The sequence below is a fragment of the Sturnus vulgaris genome, chromosome 4 (genome assembly GCF_052056855.1).
Source record: "Sturnus vulgaris isolate bStuVul1 chromosome 4, bStuVul1.hap1, whole genome shotgun sequence".
NCBI lineage: Eukaryota > Metazoa > Chordata > Aves > Passeriformes > Sturnidae > Sturnus > Sturnus vulgaris.
The window spans coordinates 10,718,700-10,741,327 of NC_142246.1; the positions used below are offsets into that span (position 1 = coordinate 10,718,700).

General features: G+C 36.3%; 1 protein-coding gene across 9 annotated transcripts in view; it reads right to left on the reverse strand.

The window, feature by feature from the left end:
- Positions 1-22,628, reverse strand: part of SORCS2 (sortilin related VPS10 domain containing receptor 2) — a 532,019-nt gene that overhangs the window by 12,573 nt on the left and 496,818 nt on the right. For 3 of the 9 annotated variants that reach the window (XM_088163095.1, XM_014895301.2, XM_014895304.2), the window contains exons 20-26: positions 20,263-20,396; positions 18,973-19,096; positions 17,123-17,235; positions 15,894-16,019; positions 11,179-11,278; positions 9,578-9,680; positions 493-650 (exon numbers count right to left, since the gene is read on the reverse strand). In XM_088163095.1, the coding sequence (XP_088019221.1) occupies positions 493-650; positions 9,578-9,680; positions 11,179-11,278; positions 15,894-16,019; positions 17,123-17,235; positions 18,973-19,096; positions 20,263-20,396 (858 nt within the window). The remainder of the gene's footprint in view (positions 1-492; positions 651-9,577; positions 9,681-11,178; positions 11,279-15,893; positions 16,020-17,122; positions 17,236-18,972; positions 19,097-20,262; positions 20,397-22,628) is intronic. The other 6 variants (XM_088163094.1, XM_088163093.1, XM_014895306.2 and 3 more) reach the window with 2 other exon arrangements.

Genomic DNA, 22,628 nt, shown 5'->3' on the forward strand with positions numbered 1-22,628 from the left:
ATTAAGGAAGACTTATGATACTTTTTATACATGAATAAATTTAATGTTTCTAATCACAAAAACTTTAAATGCCATTGGAATATGAAGGCAAATAAAGCAATGGATCTCCATACAATCCATCTGAAATCACAGAAGCATTGACTCTACAAATCCTTCTGGCCTGAACTCAATTTTCCACTAATTCAGGGGATTATTGAGTGAATTCAACTGTTGCAGATTATATTCCATTCTACCAAATATAACTTATCTCTAAAATTGTCCGTTTCCTGACATTAAACTACTATCTCTGTACTCATGCTCTATATAGCACATCATCCATACATTAGCCTGTATCTCAAGCAAGCCAAAAGAAGGTGACTGAGTTAATCCCTTCTTGGTGTTACCATTTGCATCTTCTTGAGACTGTACAGAAAATGCAAAAGAACTAAAATGAAAGCAAACATCAATTTAAAATCAACTACTTATGAAAATTTATAAGCTAAAAACAGTTACCTCTTGCGTTACCTAGTGTTTGAGAGTCCAGATCATCATCAATAAACTCCTCACCCTGGATGATGTTCTGGGTGTCCTCACTGTGATTAACAGGGCTTGTCATCTCCTGCTCTTTTTCATTGTGCATCTGGGCGTAGACATTTCTGCCCGGCAGTTTCCTAAATGGGACAAGAAGAAAAATTTTGAGATTAAATTCTTTTGCGTCACACATACACTGGCATCAGAGCAGAGCTCCAGCAGGGCAAAGTTGTTCCAGAACAAAAAATCAATACCAGTCCCATCCTTCCTTAATTATATGATCACAGCCTAAACTTATCAACTCTTTGTTCTCTGTCACAGTTTTATCAGGATCTTCATACTAACGTAATATTTAAGCATCCATTTCTAAGATTGATAGACAATGAGGAATGTTGAAAAAAAAATTACTAAAGCCACAGAAAACCTATCTTAAAAATTCATCAATAAGAGGGCCCAGTGGGTGTTCATGCTTGGTCCCAGATGTCTTCACATACATTAAGCTGGGCTGCAATCATCATCACATCTCCCTGAGCATGTGGGCTGACACGGAAGTGTGATAGCATCACATGGCACTCATAGTCAATCAGGGTCAGGAAAAAAAGTCAGGAGAAGTCCAGGAGACAGGGAATAGAAAGGAGCAGAGAGTGAAGAGCCAGGAGGCCAGGACCAAGAGGTAAGGAGTAAGAAGATAAACAGGCTTCAATAAGAGTACAAGACAGGGGAGGTTGGTTAAGTTAAACAGGCAGCACTGAAGGAGACAGTATAAAGTTTGGATTGGGAACTGATGAATTCGACAAACTCTACAAGAGACAATAATTCGCTCACTCTGACTGCAATTTAGAGAAACAAAAAGCATCTTATTAAATGCCTCTAATGGACAATTAGCGCCACGGCTGAGACTGGGAGGCTTACTACTTAATATTGATAAAGAGTTCTTTACTAGAATAATTTAAATTAGACTTTGCAAACTAAAAGGGAAGAAATCAGAGACTGCTAGCTTTGCAACAGATTTTATGGTCTAAACATTCCTCAAGAGCCAAAGCTTCTGTGCTGTAGCTGTGTTCACCTGCAGTCTGCCCAGGCACATGAGGACATCCTTTCCAAGCACCAAGCAGACACTTCAGATTAGGGAGCTGCAGGCTCTAAGCTCCATTTCCTACAGTGCCAGAAGCTGCTTGACAGCTTGAGCAGCGTGACAGCAGATCATGGCTGTCAAAATCTGTGCTTAAAGCCAGATTATTACAATGGGCAGACAACGAGAAGAAAAGGAAAAACAGGGTTGAACAGCTGTGGTTTTTGTTGAGCCCCTTTAGACATTGAGAAAATAGAAAAAGTGACACTAATTTTTAGACATCTCTCTAAAAGCAACCATCTCCTGCTCCATATTACGGCAGCAGTTTAAAAACTGAATAAATACACAGATTATTTTCTCTAGGCTTTTGAAGATCTGTTTTAAATGCCATTTCACAAGAAGGGGTCTTTAGCAAGGAGCATCATTTTAGTTTGAGATAAAAAAAGTTACTGCAACAAACTATTCTGAAAAAAAACTTCCATTGCATAAAAGTAATGAAAATAAATGGAAATTACTAAGAAATTAAAGTTTAATGAAGATAATCTCCTCCCTTTAATCTGAACAATCCAAAAGATAAATTGAGTCCTATATATCACAAACACACACATCTGTATAGGTATGTGTATACACACACTCACACAAAATTATATCTCTAAATAAAAATTAGGTATTTTATCCCATTGTTTATAAACAGTACAAAACCAAAAGGAAAAGGACAACGAAGAAGGTCTGACGACAAAATGCTGTGCTATTATGATCACTTCAACAGGTCTGAACAGGTCTGAGGGCTCCTGCAACAAATATACAGATAAAACCAAGCCCTGCAGTACTCTCCTTTCATTATATGGTTGAAAAAAAAAAGCCATTTTGCAAGAGGGAAGGACATTCCTCATTACCAAAACAAATACATTAGGTAATTAATTTTGATTTTTTTTCTCTAGGGCCAGTAACTCCAGACTGTTTTTTAACGTGTCTGGTAATGAAACTGGTCATGTGGAAAACTATTCTCTCAATCAGACCTGCATCAAACCTGTCAAACTGCTCACTTTCAGTCCACCATCAAATGCCTAAGGGAGACAAAACCCAGAAGAATGTCTCTGTAACACATCTGCAGAATTAGCACATATGTTTCTACAATAATTATAATAACCTTCTCAGAACTATTTCTGACAGATTAGAGAAGCATCAATGGCATTATCAAAACAATTTTGACATAATAAAAACATTAAGCATCTCAAACCCATATGGCACATCAGACCTTTGCAGTAAGTAAAGGGAGAAGAGCTGCTAGTGTGACTACTGCCTGGGACCTGTATGAAACCAGCTCAACCAAGTGTGTCCTTTGGTGTCAGTCCTGAGGCTTCAACTCATGGCTCCTGCATGACTTCCTAGTTAGAGATAACCATGAGCAGAACACATACTCGTAAACATATTCAGGAAGAATGAAGAAACCTTTCAAATTTACAAATAACCATTAAATGTATTGTTGCTAAGAGCATTTCCTTGTGTTTTAAGAATAAAAGGATGGAGAAAAAAAAGTGTGAGCTGTTATTTCTTGCTCATCTTGCCCAATACTGCTAAGTACAGATCCTTTGGGGAAGGTAAAAAGCTGAGGTACTCAGCACTTCCACACTTTCCTTTGCTCCTCACACTTACATGGGAAAGACTGTAACACTGAATGGACTGGAGGAAGAAGAATATCACAGGTCTTGAGAAGACATGGACTGTAGACATTAGACCTTTTAAACACTACAGAGATCTCTCCCTGTTTCATATTGGTTGAGTTTTACAAGGAACACACTCAACCCTGCCGAAGAAAATGATAGTTTGAGCCTTTTCAAGAGGCATTTTTAACACACGTGCTGGATATTCTGTTTACAAGGGACAACCACACTGTGGGATGAAATAGCATGTGGATTCTGGAGCCTTGCTAAAGATGGGCCTGATTCTGGCACTTTTGCTTCTCACTGCTCTAACATACAGGAAGGAGGCTGCTACCCCCACTTATACAGAGTAAAACTCTAATGCACCCTGATGTGCCTTGCTCTTCTTCAAGAAGCAGTTAATATTGACTCCAATGTAACTGTTTGAAGCAGGCAGAGCTGAAATTCATGGGTCTACATAAAAGACTACTGTGAAAACATGACAAGACACGAAATTTGACCCAAGAGATTTGTATCAGCAATACAAAAATTGAAAGCACATTTAGAAGAACAGACAAGAAAATTACACAATACTTTCTTTGGGGGCTTTACTCTTCATCTGCAAAATGCATGTGCTTCACATCCATCACTGGAGACAATTACCTCTGTGGAGCAGCACTCCATGGTTTACATTTTCAATTCTTTTTGTTTGTCCTGTAGCATTTTATTTCAATCATGAAAAAGAAGAAATACTATGCCTGCTTTGAGGACCATAAAAATATGAGCTGGAGATGTAATTCTGCACAGCACTACTAAAGAATATCACAGCACATGATTTTCACCAAGCTCTCCAGGTCCCACACCTTTTAGAAGATATTCCAGGAAGTACTTTGTTTTCCTTCCTTTATTCACAAATTCTAATCAATTCATACCACAAACTGTTAGCACTTAAAAATGTTCAGCAGGAAAGAACAGCAGGAGGGGGATGCAATACTGATTCCTACTCATTTAAGCTCTAGTTTATTTGGCTTTCAATTCCTTCTTTGTGGAAAAAAATATTCATTTGCCTTTATGAAACTTCATTTATTTTCCAGAGGCTTGATTAAAATTCCGTTTAGTATAAAAAATACGAGCGTATTCACATGGCAAAGAATATGGAATAATGAAGCATTCTCTTGGAACTTAAATAAAAATAACAACAATAATAATCCATTAAATAGAATACTTTATTGTGGTGTTGACTTTATTATGTTTGGATTAATGTTCAGATGACTGACTTCTTTGTGCTTTAAGGCACTCCTGATACACTTGCCTCTTTCATTTCCAAAATCTTTTCTGCATGCTATTACTTTGATTTCTGAGGATGTTTTTACAAAATATTATGGAACATTAAATTAGTGCCTGGTTTTTTATCACTAAAAGGCATGGATTGGGACTAAGCTTGCTCTCATGGAACATAAAAGTAGTATAAGCAAGGTGGGGAAAAAAGATAGCTTTTCTTCAGAGACTGAAAATGAGATAGTAAGTCAATGAGGCAGAAAGATAACACAGTTCTGCTCCAGATTGTGGAAAACACCCAGGAGGGGGTTCATTTACCAAAATTGGTACTTGATAGTAGTAAGAAAAAAGGAATACCCACAAAATGGTATAAACCTAGGTGAAGAAGATTCACGGTGATTTGTGAAAACAATGTATGCAGCTTTAAGTATACCAGCAGTAGTTTGCATACGAATTAAAAGATGAAGATTTTTATACTCTTTCAGAGAATCAGATTTGCGGCAATTAACCAGGTAAAATACATAAGCCCAAAAGCCAGCTATTTGCTCTGGTTTGGCTACTCTAATATCCTGCTGTTATACAGAGATGAAAAATAAGTAAATGGTGATTTCAGATCTTCCGCTAGTAGCATGATGATTACACAGCAGCTTTGATGTGGCTAAAATATAATTTTCCTTTCCTCCACTTTGCCTGGTGCAGACAGTGCTATTTCCCTTCTCTATACTGTTGCCCAGGATCCCACACCATAAAGCTTCTTCTGAGAGGATGAAGAAATCTTTTCTGGATGGCAGCTTGAAAACCACAAAAAAAAAAAAACAAACAATGTTTCAAAGGGAATGGAAGAAGTGTGTTTTTACTGAACCAAATCTAGTAAAGATGGTATGGTATAGAAAAAATATGCACAGCTCCCAGATCCGCATTGAGAAATGGCCCTGGATTTTTCAAAAATATTTTCCAGCTGCTTCATATTGTGGTGGGCAAAAGAAGCAGCTGCAGTCTATTTTACCTGGATGCTTCAACAACTGGAGCATACTAGTGAGCATTGCAACATGTTGTTTGCTTGAGGCACCTTTGCTCAGTGAGAGCAGAGCAGAGCAAAGCAAAGGCTTTTTACTCGTGCCTTGCCCACCAGCCACATGTGCTGACAGCTCTGCTCCTCCTGCACAGCCACGCTTGGTTCACCTGTGAGGAATGGCCCCTTGCTCCCTGCTGCCATGCTCAAAATTCCTCCCCTAAACTATCTAAACCAATAGCTCAGATAAACAAAACAGCTCATTTGTTGAACACCATTACAATTAGTTTTTAAATATCTATCGCATTTATAATTGAAAATTTACTTGCCATATACAGAGTAAAAACAGCCCTATCCTGAAGTCCTCATCTACTCTGATCACAAAGGATCAAACCCCTGCGTTTCTCAAAACATTTTGGCTTCTTCCTTTTACATTTTTTTCTTTGTTTAAAGCAATGAGCCATGCTTGGGATTGCCAGGAGTCACTTCATGAGCTCTGGGGCCTCCAGCACCAGTTTTTCAAGAAGTGACTGGATGCACAAAGAAACCATCAGATGAAGTGGGGGGTGCACGAGGTACAGGAATGGGGACATGAAATGATAAATGATAAATGCTTGCAATTTTTCCAACATGTAAAAACAGAGGGCAGCAGTCTTCCTAGTCAATGCTTAAGTATTTGGGATTAGGGCATATAAGAACAGATGTGACCCACAGTCACCCAATCATTAGCTAGACAGCCATGACAGCTCTGGTTATCCAGCAGATCATAAAATTTTAGACTTGATCAGAGCAGTGAGCTATTATACCATTTACATCTTTTCTATTTAATGGGCATTCCTTGAGGAGAGAGGAGATGGCATTAGTTTGTACTACGCTTGTAACTAATCAACCAAAATCCCACCACCTCTATATGATTCTGCTATTGTTTTTCCCCTACTCCCCCCTCTCCCCAGTCTAATTAGAATAAATACTCTTTTCTTTTTCTGCATATGAGGCATTGGACAAAGAATCTTATGCAGGATTGTTATTTTTAGATCACTGCTCTCTCCCAAACTAATTTTGTTAGATTTACTTCTTGTCAAGGACACTGATTTTCAGTACTGAATATTGCAGTTTTCAAAAAATGAGAAATTAAAAAGGAGCAGCAAGTTTCATTACTTATGAAAGATTCATTAAAAAAAGAGGTATTGGATTAATTTCTGATGTCTTGTCAACACCATCTTTCATTTCCCAGCTTAGTCAGACAAAAATTAGTGTAAATTAGTACCCAAGTTCTTATGACATGCACTTCAGGAATAATCTGACCACGCTTGGAGACAAGTAGCCTCAAAACTCAGAAACCTTGGGGCAATTTGGGCATGTTTTGCCATTTTCTATCAAAGCTGTAGATCTACACAAAAGCCTGCTATTTCCTCTCCTTTTTTCATCACAAGTCCTGAACTCTGTCATTGCAAATAGATGACATGCTCTCGTGTATGAAGTTGTAACCTCCCTGCCAGTCCAGTTACTGTCTGATTTTGCAAGCCAGTTTTTCCATCTTGCATCTTTGCAGGTATCAAACTTAACTTTGAGCAAGAGAAAGCAAAAGAAAGAGCAAGAGAGAGAGAGAGCAGCCCAAGATATGTTCATATAATCTCTTGCAAACCACCTGCTTTCCATGTGCTCCAATGCCAGCTGCAGGCCCTGCACACCCAACCAGTGTAGTGATAAAACTGGGATAAAAAAAAAAAATTTCAATGATGTAAGGAAAAAGGAGTTCTAACCCTTCTATTAATTTACATGAATGAAGGGAAAGCACCACCAAATGTCTTCCATCTCCTCCTTGAGTTTTTAAATCATACATCATAGTTGTGGGCAGTATTATCTTTTAAACACTTTACACCTCTGTAATTTCTCTGTAGAATTAAATAATATTTGTATTTCCGCGAGTTATCTGGGTTACCATAGACCAGAGTAATTCTGAAATTATCACCTAAAATTGAACATTTTTTATTGCCTATGGCATTCTTTCAGCAAATTAATTTTTAATACCCAGGCATATAATATTGAAAAGTCGCCCTAATGCATTATAACTTGCAACTTTTACATCTATAAAAGACACTCATTTAATAGCCTCAGCCCCTGTGGACCAGTTTGTAAACTCACGTACTCACTGTACTGACTTTAAGGGGACTGTACTTCCAACGAGTACTCCATGGGGATCCAGCAATGCATCAATCATCTCCATAAACACAGAAAAGACTTTTTAAAAGGGATTAAAGATTTTGGTGGATGGGACAGGAGTTTTCACAGAGAGTCCATGAGGAAAAAGCAATTTTTGAAATGTAGCACTGATTAGGTACTCAATATTCTTCGAATAAGAAATTCCAAATGAAAGATGCAACAAAAAAAATTGTCAATTTTGAAAAGCTTAGCAGGAATATTTAAAAAGGATTCTTTCAAATATCTCGGAAACAGATAAGATACAGACTAAAATTGAATACTGCTGCATGGTCATTCATCAATGCCAAGAGCAGTTTTTAGGCAACTGACAAACTTTTGAATATATCTCACAACAGTCCTTACTTGCATCTAAATTACTCCTCACCCCCAAATGTAAATGCAAATGATTTCCAAAGTTATATACAGAAGTGTGAGAGACATTAAAGCTCATAATTTGGAAATTGTACTGTATTTTCCTCCTTAATAAAAGCTCTACTTATAAAGCAATAGTTCATTGGGTATTTTAGAAGATTATGTTTTTATTCCTTTCTTGAATATGTTATACTTCTTCTACCATGCAGTAATTGTGTCTGTTATTTAATTGCTCTCATTTAAGAGCTAATAAAAGATATAAATCAGATGGCTTTTAAAAGATATCACAAGGAAGTTTTATGATCGAAACCACAAACAGAAAAACCTCCATTATATTGCTATTGAAATAATATAATTACATCACATCAACCATTTTTATGTTTTTCCTCGCTTCAGGCACCTAAAAGAGCAAAATGTATTTTTATTCCATTGTAGGCAGTCTGATACAGTATTCTGTGCATTGTCCTTTAAAGCAATCAGTCATTATGACTCTAAAAAACTTAGGTTCTTGAAGAAACAGGGCTTTTTCTCTACTGACATAAAAATACTTTAGGTAAACAAACTCTTACTTAATGCTAGCTACATTTACTGCTGTCACAAACTTAATGCTGCTCCTAGTTCTATAAACTTATATTTATTTTAAATAAAAATCACCCTTTAAAAAATGAGGCAAATCAGTAAGAATCCTCACTGAGGAAGGACAACAGGAGATGATGATGATGACGACAATGATGATGGCTTGTTTCCAGTATGCTCAAACCCAACAGCTTCTGAATGCCCCAGAGATAGAGAAATGCCAGTAGGATAGACAATGATAACACTGTCCCATGAACTAGAACAAATTATTTAAATTGCACAGCAGCTTGGATTAAAATCAATTGCAGACTAAAGATATATCAGACTGTCCAAGGCCAGCATTGTCAGTTTTGAGGATATGCTCCACACAAGGGCCACTTGCAGAAATATTTCTTCCCTCCACACACTCTAGTGCCAAATTAACGCTAATCTCTTTCTGTCACTCATTCTCCATGGCATTGCCTCAGCAATTAAAATGTAATGTGTGCAAAGAGAAGCCCCAGAGCATTACAGGCTTTGATAAAACTACTTTTTTAAGCAAATCAGCATTGCAGATGCACTCCCTGTCCCAATAGTTTTAGCTTATTCATAACTGTTAGGAGTAATGAGAAGGGAATTAATCAGGAATAATATTTTAGTTCAGCTCTGATTCTTGGTGGTATTATTTAGACAAACTGAAGAAACTCTCCATAGTTCCCATGTTGTTGATATTTATCTTGGAACATAGCAAGTGAAACAAGCATCAGTGCAGTACACCTTGATGTCTGAAAAGTTAAGAAAAATATGACTTTCAAAGTGGTATAATCTTTTCAATTTTTCAAGAAATCTTCTTTACAAATAATAAACTCTGTCTTGCTAATCTATGAATAAATCTAATTATTAAAATTCACATATTGATTAAGGTTTACTTGCCTTTTGAACTTGTAGAGGATGAAAGCCCCGACTGCAACTAGACAAATAACAAAGAGAACCACAATAGCCCAGTAGCCACTGCCTCCTCCAATCCTCTGAGAGTCTGAAAAACAAAATAATAGTTTTGCACGTTCCCTTCCACATCATTCACATTCTTGAACGCTCTTTTCTATTTAATTGTCAGATCAAAAACATTGGTTGTTATTTTTGCAACCTCTTCTTTTCACATTGTGTCTTCTTCAGAAAGGCAAAACCACAGAAATATTTGTTGACTACTTACTGAAGGACAGAGAACCCATTTAAAAAAAAGAAAGCAACAAAGACCAAAACCCAAGATCCTGAGATTTAATTATTTGCATACTCAGTGGTCATTTGTTTTTTTTTTTTCAGTGAATCTAAAGTTATCATAGTAAATGATCACACACCTGCAGTACCTGCTTTGCAAAAACAGAGCTGTATTAATTTCACAGATGGAGAAACTGAGGGTCTGAACAACAAATGAACTCATCAAGGTCATGCATTGGTAAAGGCTAGAATGAACACGGGTTTCTTCCAATCCCTTTTGTGCTGGCAAAGGAATGTCAGCCCTTTACACCAGACAAGGTACCACAGAGAGACTGCAGCACAATTCTACATTAGTAACTAGATAAAGAGCTTTGTCTTCTACAGAGAGCTGGCAGAGAAAATATCACACCAGCATTTACATAAATTGATAGTGGCTAGCTAAATCTGTTCCCCCACAACACAGTGAAATAAATAAAGAAGGCTATATTATGGGAGATAATGCACAAACAAAAATTACAGGACATTCTCATAAAAGCTTCAAGTCAAAGCTCGACTTTCTGGCTAAAACATAATTTTAACATCTCTCTGTTCAAAATACACACATACTGTCTTCAACCAGTTTCCATCAACAGTGAATCTAGGAAGGCAGGAAATGCACACAACTTCCCCTGCCCCCACCCCTTTTCCATTTGTTTTAAACAGAGAAAAAGCATCATTTATCTCAGGGCAGGATTAGCGAAGTGGAGACCCTAGAGCAACCTTCCCATTATTTGATCAGAAGATTAGATATACATGGCAGAGATGCAGCCAGCCTTGTGTTAGACCCGTGTAGTTACAGCAGCAGAGTTAATGGCTGGTATATGGGCAAAGAAGTTCTGCTTTTTTAGCAGCCAGTGCAGCCTAAAGTGCCTTTAGATCCCCAGATGAGTTTTTTGAAGCCTGGTTGGCTCCTCCTTCAGGGCACTATTTTGTACCATGGAGGTATTTATTTTATGTCGTGGTTACACAGAAAAAGCAAGAAGCTTGTGACACAAATCGCAAGGTATGACAAAATGGAAACATAAAAAAAAATTATTTGGTTGTGACTGTTAATAATGATCAAATGAAGATGTATTCACATATACGTGTATTGTGTATATATATATATATATATATATAATCATATATGTGTTTATTTATATGTAACAAGTGTCAAGTATATACATATGTGTTATATGTACACATATATATTGATATGAAGATTTTCTCCTTAAATTAGTAGAACTTGAACAGACATCCAAAAGTTGATCTATTGATAGCTATTTTAATATATTTACCTGAACCGGAGTCAGCTAAAGTCACTAAGACCCAGTATCCTCCCCTCAGAAAGAAACTGATGTTGTGTGCATTCAGGGCCTGCTTTATGGCTGCTATTCTCTGAAAAAGCAACAGGAAGAATGTCAGTTGTCTTATACTCTGTTCCACTTTGAGACACTCAATGTTTTAAAAGGAAAGCCTCTGGCTCCTTCAATGGTGAAAGCACTTGTCAATGATGAGCTGAAATCTAAAAGAAATTCAATATTTAAAAACGAAGCAAAACTTCAGAAGACATATAAGCTGAAAATGTCCCAGTTTTATAGCCAAATCTTTCTTTTTGATTACTCAAGTCTTTAGGTTTACCCAGTATGTGACAGACAGCAAGCAATTTGCAATTTGCACAAGCTATTGGGTTTACCTGGGTCATAACTCAAACAATGCATAATCTATATTAAAAACCTCTCATTCTTCTAACCTATTAGAAGAAAACCTGTGGTGTCACTTAGGGTTTCTTGCCATGAAAAGTAACTACTATTTAATAATGAACTGCATGTCATAATTTACCTTACCTCCTTACCTATAATGGAATGAATTCCATTTATAGCTAATTTTTAACAATACTCCACAGAAATATATACGTTCATCCATGTGGAAAAAGAATCAGTATTCCTCCCATTTTCCTCCAGTGGATAGAGCATAGTGAAATATGGTGTCTCATATTTTTATAGTGCAGAACCATTAAATATACCTTCACATCCTAACCCCAGATGACAAATTGTCTGAATTATACTTTCTACTTGCTTGTGTCTTCAAATGGTCAATTTTCTAAAAGATCAAAGATAGTTTTATACTGTATGCCTTATAATTTGGGACACAACTTCCCAGAGGATGCCAAATTAGAAATTTGCTTTATATCCATGAAACCTTCACAAGTAACTCCTTTTACAATATTATCAATTATGGTGCTCATCTTTGACAAGCTTTTGAAGTATAATGGATAAAAATCCCTGCAGTCTCGCTCATATTATGGGCAGACACTATACAAAAGTTCAAATATCATCATTCTTTTTGAGCAATATCTAACTTCTGAAGCTATTTCACCGACTTTATTAAATTTTTTAATGTGAGAATGACTCAACAGAAGGGTGAAGTGAGCATGGCTTCAGTCATTTCACAAGACAATTACAGCAGATAGCTCCTAAGTATTTAACTTGTTGCCCAAAGCCTGAAAAGAAAATAGATATGACAACTCCACTGATTAGGAGGCTTTAAAATGATGTTTCTATCAATGAAATAAAGTTTCTTTGTGTCGATCCAGGTTCATTCATGTGTTCATGGTGTGGTGTAAGAGAGACCACTACTTTAGGTTAATCTCATTTCCAGCCAGTAAATGAAATTTCTGAGCTCCCATAATCTTTGATTCCTCATATTTTCCTGGCAGGTTTGTCAGGAACCCAATATTTGGTGTGGTTTTTGCTTAAGTGATTTAGACTTTTTTGTTACTTAACTTCCCACTGCTGGATTGGTACCCAAATCTACATGAACAACGTGTCCTCAGGTCAAAAATCTGAATCTCATGTGAATCCAGCCAAAGGTTCTGGCTTATTTATTTCGCCGATAGACTGATGGTTTTTTTAGTGCTCATGGGTTTTGGTTTTTTTTTCCTTCCCCAAGGTATTTATTTGGCATGGTGCTGCCACGTCTCCAGCTTTTTAAAAAACAAATGTGATCTTTGGAGCTCTTCTCTAGACTTCTTAAGTTTGTATACCAACATTTGAATTTTCCACCTTCTTTTCCTACATCCTTTACAATGAAAATAGTTGAAAATGTGGACACAATGGCTCCTGCATTATAAGAATTTAAAAGAATGAAAAATAATTACACTATTCAAACTCTTATCCACTTATACATCTTGGGTTCCGACTTTTCTTTTTCGCCAAAGCAACTCACTGGGAATTTTCGTGAAGTAGTTTGTCTGGATAGAAATCTTCCTTAGAGCCTCTGCCTTCCAGATTATAGTTTAATTGCACTTTAACTGACTCTTTCAACTGGACTTATCCCACCTGACATTAGACATGCAATAGATATGCATAAATTAAGCAACCAGGTCTTCTCTGGAGTCAATTATTAGAATGGAATACTTTTGAAATTTCTCTGCTCTTGAAAGCAGGTTAAATCACTGTCAGCTTTTATTTCTCCCTGCATATATCTGAAACAAAAAGGGCTCTTGTCAGAATGGAATAAAATTTCAGAATTTTCCAAAGGGCTCCTCCTACTGCACTGTCAGCTTACTTACCATCTTTGTTGTTGATGGATACTTTTATCAGTGATGATTCATATTCTACATGACTAACCTAATAAACAGTATCACATCCCACTCCATGTAAAGCACCAATAAAAACTCCAGCAAGCAGGCGTTCTCTGCCTAAGCAAGAAAACACGGCCTCTAATCTTTCTGAAATAATGTATTATTCCCAAATCTAAAAGGTTTTCAGCTGAGAACAAAGAGGTTCTCTTTAAGAAAAGACATTTTTATAACTAAGTTAAGGGTATTAGGGACACCTCCTGCAAATTTGCAGAAAACATTCTGCATTGCTGAATCCTCACAAAAATGTCACAACACTGACTTTGAGAACTGGTATGAGCAGCGAGACAAAGCACATCCTTCCACTGATTCATGATAAAACCTTCAAGATTCTCTTCTAGTAACAGAAGGGAAGGTAAGGAATCATTAACATATGACAATATGAGTATTTTCCTGTTGACTTATCAGAAGCTATTGCTTCTAAGTTTATTTATATAGAGTATATTTTCAGGATATTTCTCAAGTCACAATTGATTCTGATAGAACACATTTTATCAACATTTTTGCCATTCAAGTCTAAATCAACAAAATTATATGCACATATCAATAGCTAAAAAAATGTCCATCAGCAATTATATAAAAACAGAAATGTAGGCAGCTGTCATAAGAAGACTGGCTGTACATCTCCACAGCACTGTGCTTTATAAAACAATTGGTGTTGAGATGTGAGTCTGGTGCATCTGACTTATTATCACTGCATAGCACAGGCTGCTGTAATTGCTCCTGTCTCTCTTTTTCCTGCTCCAGCCCCAGACACCATGGGTCTGACCTGGTTCATCCTAACAACGTCAGAAATTTACACCTCTTCTCTAGATTATACAATTACTTTCCCCTTCCCGTGCTTCTCTAGTTCCAGAAAACCTTTGAAGGATCTTACTGGAGAACGAATTACAAAACTGTGTCCTGCTACACTACTGGGACATCCCTATAGCCCCACTGAATGGAAGCTTTTCCAAATCATTGGCAGCATGTGATTGCTCCTCTTTATGCTTTAAAGCAACTCACATGATGTTTCACACACAAACATGAGAAAAACCTTGAGACAGCATTGATTTTAACTGATATTCTTTAAGCTGCCTTGAAGGACAGCACTAATATAGAAATTGAGATTTAAAGGGAACTAATATGCATAACACTTTACACTAAAGTAAAATGTTTGCACAACTAAAAGAATCTATCACCATTAGTTTCTTTAAATTATTGAACACATCCATTCCCCACAGGCTCAGAATAAGGAATTTCTTTTAGAAGCTTCATCTTGCTTCTTCAAGAAATTGAACTGTTCAAATAATATTCCCCTGGCAGAAAGCCTTACTTCATTAATGGATCTCTACAAAAGAAGCAACCTGATAAAATTAACTATTTCCTGCAACATAATCAGGAATTCAGACTCCCAGGAATTCTCACTATGATTACATGGGAGAACAGTAAGGATTTCTGCCAAAAAAGCAGAAACCATTGTGCATTCACACCATAGTCTCTACATTTTAATGACAGACACCTGTTTAAGTACTTGGACAACTTCATACTCTTTTGGACCTTCCAAAGTACATCTCATGAATTCCAAACACAATCTATTTGGTTTATGTTAATATGAAGAGCTTTGTCTTACCTACTTCTCCAGCTGTTCGGAGACTGACCTTGTCTTAAAAAGCTGTAAAATGCCCTTCTAAATTAAGGCTACCTTACACTGATTCTTTGTAGCTGGCAGGACATGAACTGCAAGATACAGGCACAGAACTGGGATCTGTTTCTTCTCTATCACAGCCACAAAAGGTCAAATATAATAACTTATAAGTGCCAAACAGTCTTCTGGTTTTCAACTGGCATGAAGTCTTTTACTATGCAAGAAACATGGTTTGAAAACAACTAGGGAGAAATTAACGTCTGATTTTCAATCCTGTGTTCACTAGATTTGTTTCTTACCACTTGGAAAGGACATTTTCTTACAATGGCAGAAAATACTATTTTGATACTCTTTACATTATGGGTCAAAGACAAAGGTACTGGGATTGTTTGGGCCTGAAATCTAATTTCCTTCTGAAGACAGTGCAGAGACTCTTTGCTCTACTGGATCTTCACAGAATGACATGCACCACTGCTGTTTCTGTTTAAAAGACAGACCAATATTAAATATTCTTGAGAAATTCATTCCAGAAAGAAGTAGATTATAAGAGAGCTGGTCTGTACACTGTCGAACAGAGCAGACATAGCTGCTGTAGCATTCACATGTATCTTGTCAGGTGGGAGTGAGATCTTTACATAGGCAGGGATGACCTCTTAGTTTCATATGAAGACAATGAGAGTACAGCCACTTATTGCAAAACAGGATGAAGACTGGTCTAGGCAGATGTGCATTGCTCTGGTTACCTTGTCACTAGTTATGCTTCTCTTCTTTTTTGGTTGATTTGCTGGTAGTAGCACATGCAAGTCAGCAGCTGTGGGCAGACCAGGTTTCACAACTGTCATGAGTGTTTCTTCAGGTATACTGGTCTCCTGTGAAGACAACAAAGGCAAAATAGTTTGTGCAAAACTGGCTTTTAGTCCCAAATTTCTCCATGTTTTGTACAATGCAGCCACACAATTCTAATGACCATATCCTGGGAACTTTCCTTATCCTTCCTCAAACAGATGCTGAAACTCCATTAAATTGTTCATATACTTTGGCAAATGTTCTAGTAATTATTAAAATGCAAGAGCTATTTTTTAGGGGTAGTAAAATATTTTTTGACTGACAGTGTGGAACTCATTATGGAATGAGTTTAAGCAGACAAAAGCAAGAAATTCATTTGACATTTGATAAGAATCTCAAAAAAATAAAAGCAGGAAACGCTAAAAAGTCAAAAAGTTTAGAACCTGATTTGCACGATTGCAAATCCACGAAAAGCAAAGTGATTTAAAATTCAAATATTTTATAAACAATATCAAGCTGTACCTCAATGCTACTGCCCTCATGAAAGCCAGTGTGTGCACCCTCAGTTCCTGGCACAGTTTGTGCCTGAAGAGCTCTCGAGCTCAAAGCTTCCATGAGGTGATCTATTGCCACAGCACTACTGCACAGTTTGTATCTGATTTAACCTACAGGATTCAGCTGTTCCCAATCCACATTTGTTTTGTGAACACGCTCTAAAAAAACAGCTGTACAAATTGTGTGCCTATATACTATACATAGTTTTCAAAGCTACAGAACAAGCACTGTAAATTCTTTCTGCTTTGTTTTTACACAATGATGATGTCTTTTATATTACACATTGCTTAGCTTCTAAATATATCACATTTAAGCTACTTAACTCTTCTTGCTTTGCAGTCAGCAGTGTTTGCTAATATGTCTCTCCCTAATCCCAGAGAGCAGTATTTAGTATTAATTGCCAATTAGGCTGTGTTAGACCTAAACTGTCTGTGTCACAACATCATCGTCGACAGCTTGCACTTAAAAGTGACTCTAGGCTCAAACTTGCTTGAAATGTGGCTCGTGAGGTTCACTTTATTATTTTGCTCTGCCTCCATTTTAAAATACCTTCTAAATGAGAAGGTATTAACTTAACCTTCAAGCTTTACAACCGGCAAGGGAACACGTTAGGACCAATCTGAGAGAGCACCTTTGCGAGAAGTCGCGTCACCACGCGCCCAATGTCTTCCCTCCACTCTGGTATGTCAGGGTTGTACATGTCCAGGTGCTTAGTAAACTTCAGAGGAAGAACATGAAAATGATCTAGGAAAACAAACAGAAACAACAAGAAATAAACTAGACTGCAAAAGGGGTTTGATGTTTTGATAGAACTAAAAGGTAAAAGTCTCTATTTAGCACTTTTTGCCGTGCAGCACTGCAGTATCTAGGACCCCCGCTGTTCTCTGCCGTCAGGTGTTCAATTTCTTTCTGTATTTTTATCAACACCATCAAAATTGTGCCAAAAAAAAAAAAAAAAAGGCAAGAAGAAAAGGAAATAAAGCAGAGTTACATACAAGTTCTGGGGTCATAATGTTCCCAATAATTTCCCCCTAGGTCAATCAGGGAGTATTAAAAAGAAGCCTTTATTTGATATGATAATGTACCAATGGACTTTATTCTCACAAAATCATAAGCATGTGGGGGTTTTTCCACTGCATATTTTTGTTTACCATATAAAATGAATATGTTACTCTATAAATTAGATATGAAAATAAGAACAGAAATGATATGACAAAGGTTAAATACTTCCCTCTTTGAAGAAAAAACAAAACAAAGGCACACCCACAATATCTCTCTGGATATTGTAAAAAAATTCTGAAATACTAGAAATGGGTTGATCCTCAGAAAGTATTGTCTAAAATCTCCCCTTTCTCCCTACAGGATCATTGGATTAAAACCTAGGGAACTTAATGCAAAGCAGGGATAGAGAACCTCTAGAATGCACAAGTCAAACCTGCTTCCCCCCAGTATTTCCAATAGAATTTTATTTTAACATGGCTTTCTTTTTCAAAAGTTGCTTGATTTTCCTGATGGCCAGTACTTTCATGCTCTTGATATCAGGATTGGCAAAAGGAGCACTGCAATGATAAAGCCATTGATGTAGTCACACTAAGAGGGTTATACTTCTAAAGATTTCTAAAAAAGCTAATGCATTTATAAGTGGTAGAATAAATGTTGTATCCATTTATCTCAGAAAAGGAGAAGGTTCATAAAAGCTCCATTTAGCATAAGTGGGGGTTTTGTCATTATTTCAAATTAGTAAGTGTACTAAAAGCAAAAATAACAGAATCTTCTTCAGACAATAGAGATGTATCACATCTTGTATTGCATGATATCTGAAGGCTTTTAGCTCTGCATTAAAATAAAAGCTTTTATACTTATCACAATTCCCACATGTGACAGCACAAATACAAATGCAAATAATTTCCCAGCACTACATTTTCCACAGTATATTATGCCTTGTCACCACATTATAAAACACAAAAAAGCCACACCAGGGCACAATGTGGAACAAGAGCTGAAGGGTTATTTAATAATTACAGCAGAGCTATACTTGATCCAAAATCTCAGATAAACATCAAGGTAACGGTGACATATGGTGATAAAAGGCAATTATTTGACATGATTTTCAATGCCAAGAGCATACACACCACTAAAGTTTCTTTTTTTTTTCAGAGATATTTAGACTACTTTACTTACAAATTCTGGGAAAATTTCTAGTTACAGGCCAAAATACTACTTAAACACATACAGCATCTGGGAACCACAGTAACATTTAAAATAAGCAAAGGAAAGAAGATGTTTGAGATTAAACCTCCCATACAATCCCACTGTTCAGCTTTGTGGATTTATTTAGTGACCATTCATGCCTCTAATTTTAACAATTAAATCTGGCATTAGTTATAATTTTACAGTAGGTTCACTTGTTGTAGGGCTGGTTTTAGAGATCCAATAAAAATACATATGAAACAAAAAAAGGAAAAAAGACAAATGTCTCACCAAAAACGTGGACAACTTTTGAGTCCTGAAGCATAGAACTGCCACAGGAAACTTGCACTGTAACTCTGACATCACCTGTCTCAGTAAACGTTGTCACCAGAAAATTCTCCAATGTAAGCAGTGGCTTTAAAAAAAAAAAAGAACAGTTGAAACCAGAATTGCAGTAAGAACCATAAGAACAGTGCTGAAAGAAAGTGTTGTTAAAAATATCACAAAAAAATTGTCATATAAAATTTTAATTTTTCAATATTTTACCAAATTGATCAAATACAATTTTCAATATAGAACTTTTCTTTCCCTAAAAGGATCCTATATAATCAGAATAGCAGCCAAAAATATTTCCTTTAGAGTCATTGGTTGAATATTAGGTTTTCAGTCAGATCCCACTAAAATTAATGGAATCTGAAGGAGACTCAACAATCTCTACTTGATTATATGAGGTAAGTCATTTGCCTCAAAAAATGTAGGGTATGTCAGGGTCAAAAGGATTAGTGCTGACAGCTTAGAGCACCAGCCCACAGTAACCTCTAAGGTGGAGCTGAGATACTCTGCTCCCTTATCACATCCTTCAGAATCACAAAACCCTTCACAAGACCCACAGTGCCTGAAGTCAATAATGATGAACAGATACAGGCTGGGATTATGGTAGACAGCACATTCACAAGAAGAAAGTTCAGTGCACTTATTTGAAGCATTCCTCTGTCACACTTAGTCTGCCTCATGAAGAAAATATTTTACTTATCTTTTATTGAAAAAATTACCTTAAAAGAAATTAACCCAGCTATACAATAAGTATTCCCAATAGAAATACTTGGATATTTAATGCTGTAGGACATGTTTATATAGACTTGGATCCCCAAATGAATAACACTGGATTGTTTGAGTGCTCTCAATGTTTTGATATCCTTTAAGATAACACATTTGTTTTTGATGTGACAATTATTTTAGACTCCCAGAAAGTATTTATCTATACAATGAAAAAAAACCAAACCAACAACCTGTATATATGTGTGAGTGTGTGTGTGTAAATATATATATGTATGTATACTTGTTCAGCACTTTAATTTTCATCACGTTATTAGCTTGGAAGTGCATAAATCCAAGTTTCGTCATTCACCAGTTATGATCCCAAATCCATCCCCTTCTAGAAGATGGTTTCCTTCACAGGTAATGAAGTAGAATAAATTGTTGTTCCCTCCCCCACAAAGAAAACAGTTTAGAAATTGAAAGAAAGGGACAAGCGTTATTGGAAAGAGCTTGAAATAATCTCAGTCCAAACCAATTGCGTACCTGAAGATTGTTGCCTATCCACCAGTAGAAAACCGTCAAATTTGGGTTCTTAGGCAGTATGATGGCTGTCAGGTTCACTTCCTGGTTTCTCCCAATGACTGGAACCACTTCTAAATTTAAAGCCTGGAGTGGAGCTGAATAAAGTTCCAAAAATATCATTGAACAAGAGAATCCATCAATTTATTAACACCTCCTTCCCCAAAAGCCTCACACCTATTCACCATAAGGTCCTGAATTTATTTTTCCCTCCCTCCTTTCCTCCCTCTTTTAAACCCATATTGAAAGCTATAGACATAATTAGAAAGACCTGATTTCGACAAAAAACATCCCTGAGATCACCCAAACCCCTCAAACAAAATCTTAAAGCAATAAGACAGATCAACAAAATGCACTTCTCTCATGCCCACTCTTTTCATTCATGTCCAATTCTAGAACACATAAGCAAATACTCCAGTTAAAAAGTAGAAAAGGCAATCTCAGCTTTTTTTTTTTAACTTAGTAACAAAAGATCAAATGAATAGAAATCTAGCAAATCTCAAATTGCTAAGGGAAAAGCAGAAAACTGAAAAAGAATGCTGCTGACTACTCATTTTCATTATAAAATATCAGCTGTTAGGCTCACAGCACACAAAAAATCTCATTAATGCATGCTTTAAAATAGATGTGTACATCAGGGGAGCATTTATTTGCAAATCAAAATGAATAACCTCTGGACTCCAAAATGTGCCTTAGAGTAAGTTTATTCCTTTCTGAACTACCAAAACCATAAACATTATTATTTGTTTAAAAGAAATGCATCATTACAACAGCTTTATCTGCTTGTAAGTGTTGTGTTTATTAGTGTTTTGCTGTTTCACAGTACAATAACTGTGTTGAAAGAAAATCTTTGCCTCAGAGGTTTTCCAGCATATTTTTGTCAGACTGTCTGAAGGTAAAAGCTTTTTAACAGTACAATGTGATAACTAGAATTTCTTAACTTCTTCACCTGCACCAACCACCTGGGATATGAAACCACTGTATGGTTCAACATTCATTCATTACACAGAATGAACACTAACCCATCCATTTCTGTTCCATTCTAAATATCTATTAACTCATTCAAAGGTTTTGCATCTCAGTGCAAACTTAAAGATAATTAACACTGGTCTAAAGTATTTATCTTATTTTGTATCAGGAACTGAGTCATTGCTTGTTCTAATTCACTTTGACTAAACTGACTGAACTTCTGAGAGCAAGTTGTCCAAACTCCTTTTCTACCTCACTTCACCTGGTCTGTGTGGTGCTTCATCCAAATGTAAGGCTCTACTTTCACTCTGCATTTTCTCCAAAAACTCTTTAACCACCTACAAGAATTCAAGAAACCTTAGATGCTTTAACAAATTATTCCTCCAGTAGCTTCTAGAGGAGTAAAAATGCTTTTCCAGTGATGGTGTCTTGAAAAAAATTCAGAAATGTTAGGAATTTAATTAATTTTTTTTCTCCTAGAAATAGATTTTCCTTCTGGAAGGATCTGAGAAACTTTTTTGCTTTTGCCATAAATTTGTATTTTCACAGAGGAAACTGTTAACTTTGAGATACGGTTTTGTTCCTGAAGGAGATTACTTTCTTTTCCAAAATCTTTAGAGGCTAAGTTTTTTGGTACTTGAATGATGACTGTAATTTCAAGTTTGTTGTTTCTATATATTAAAGAGCTGAGAATAATTACTGCAAATCCTTCTGCTTGTCTCTGTCACACAATTCCATAATGTATTTGAACAAGCTTAATAGCACTCTTCAAGGTGTACAATTAAGACTGAAGTTACATGATTTCTATTTAACTAAGTTAAAATTTCAGTAGTTTTCAAAGTTCCACACTATAAAGGTCATGGTTCAGTGAGAAATAAAATGCATGCACCATATGTATCAATGTATGTATGTAGTCCTTCTTCAGTTCTTTTTATTCTGAGTTCCTGGGCCTCTACAGTTGCCTACTCACCTTAATGCTAATTCTAATTTCTAATTTCCCTTTCAGTTCATTAGAAAGTTGTAGATTGTTTAATCTGGATCAGAAAGTATGATTTGGATGATAGGCTAAAATTCTTATAATTATCCTGCATTACAGAGTATCCCATAGCAACCTGGCAGAAGTGAAAAATATTTTCTCTACCATTTGCCTGTGAAAAAATTCCCAAGGAATAATATATCAGCTGGAGACTGCTGAATCCTGAAAGCAGGATTCTACAGAGATTCCTGCTTTCATGGTATTCCACAGTGAAAAATGTCCCTTAATGGCTATTAGTGTTTCACTAAAATGTAGAAATTGCAGTTTAATTAGTGCCAACTAATTTCCTCAAATCTTGTAATTTACCTAAAAAAATTAAACAGAG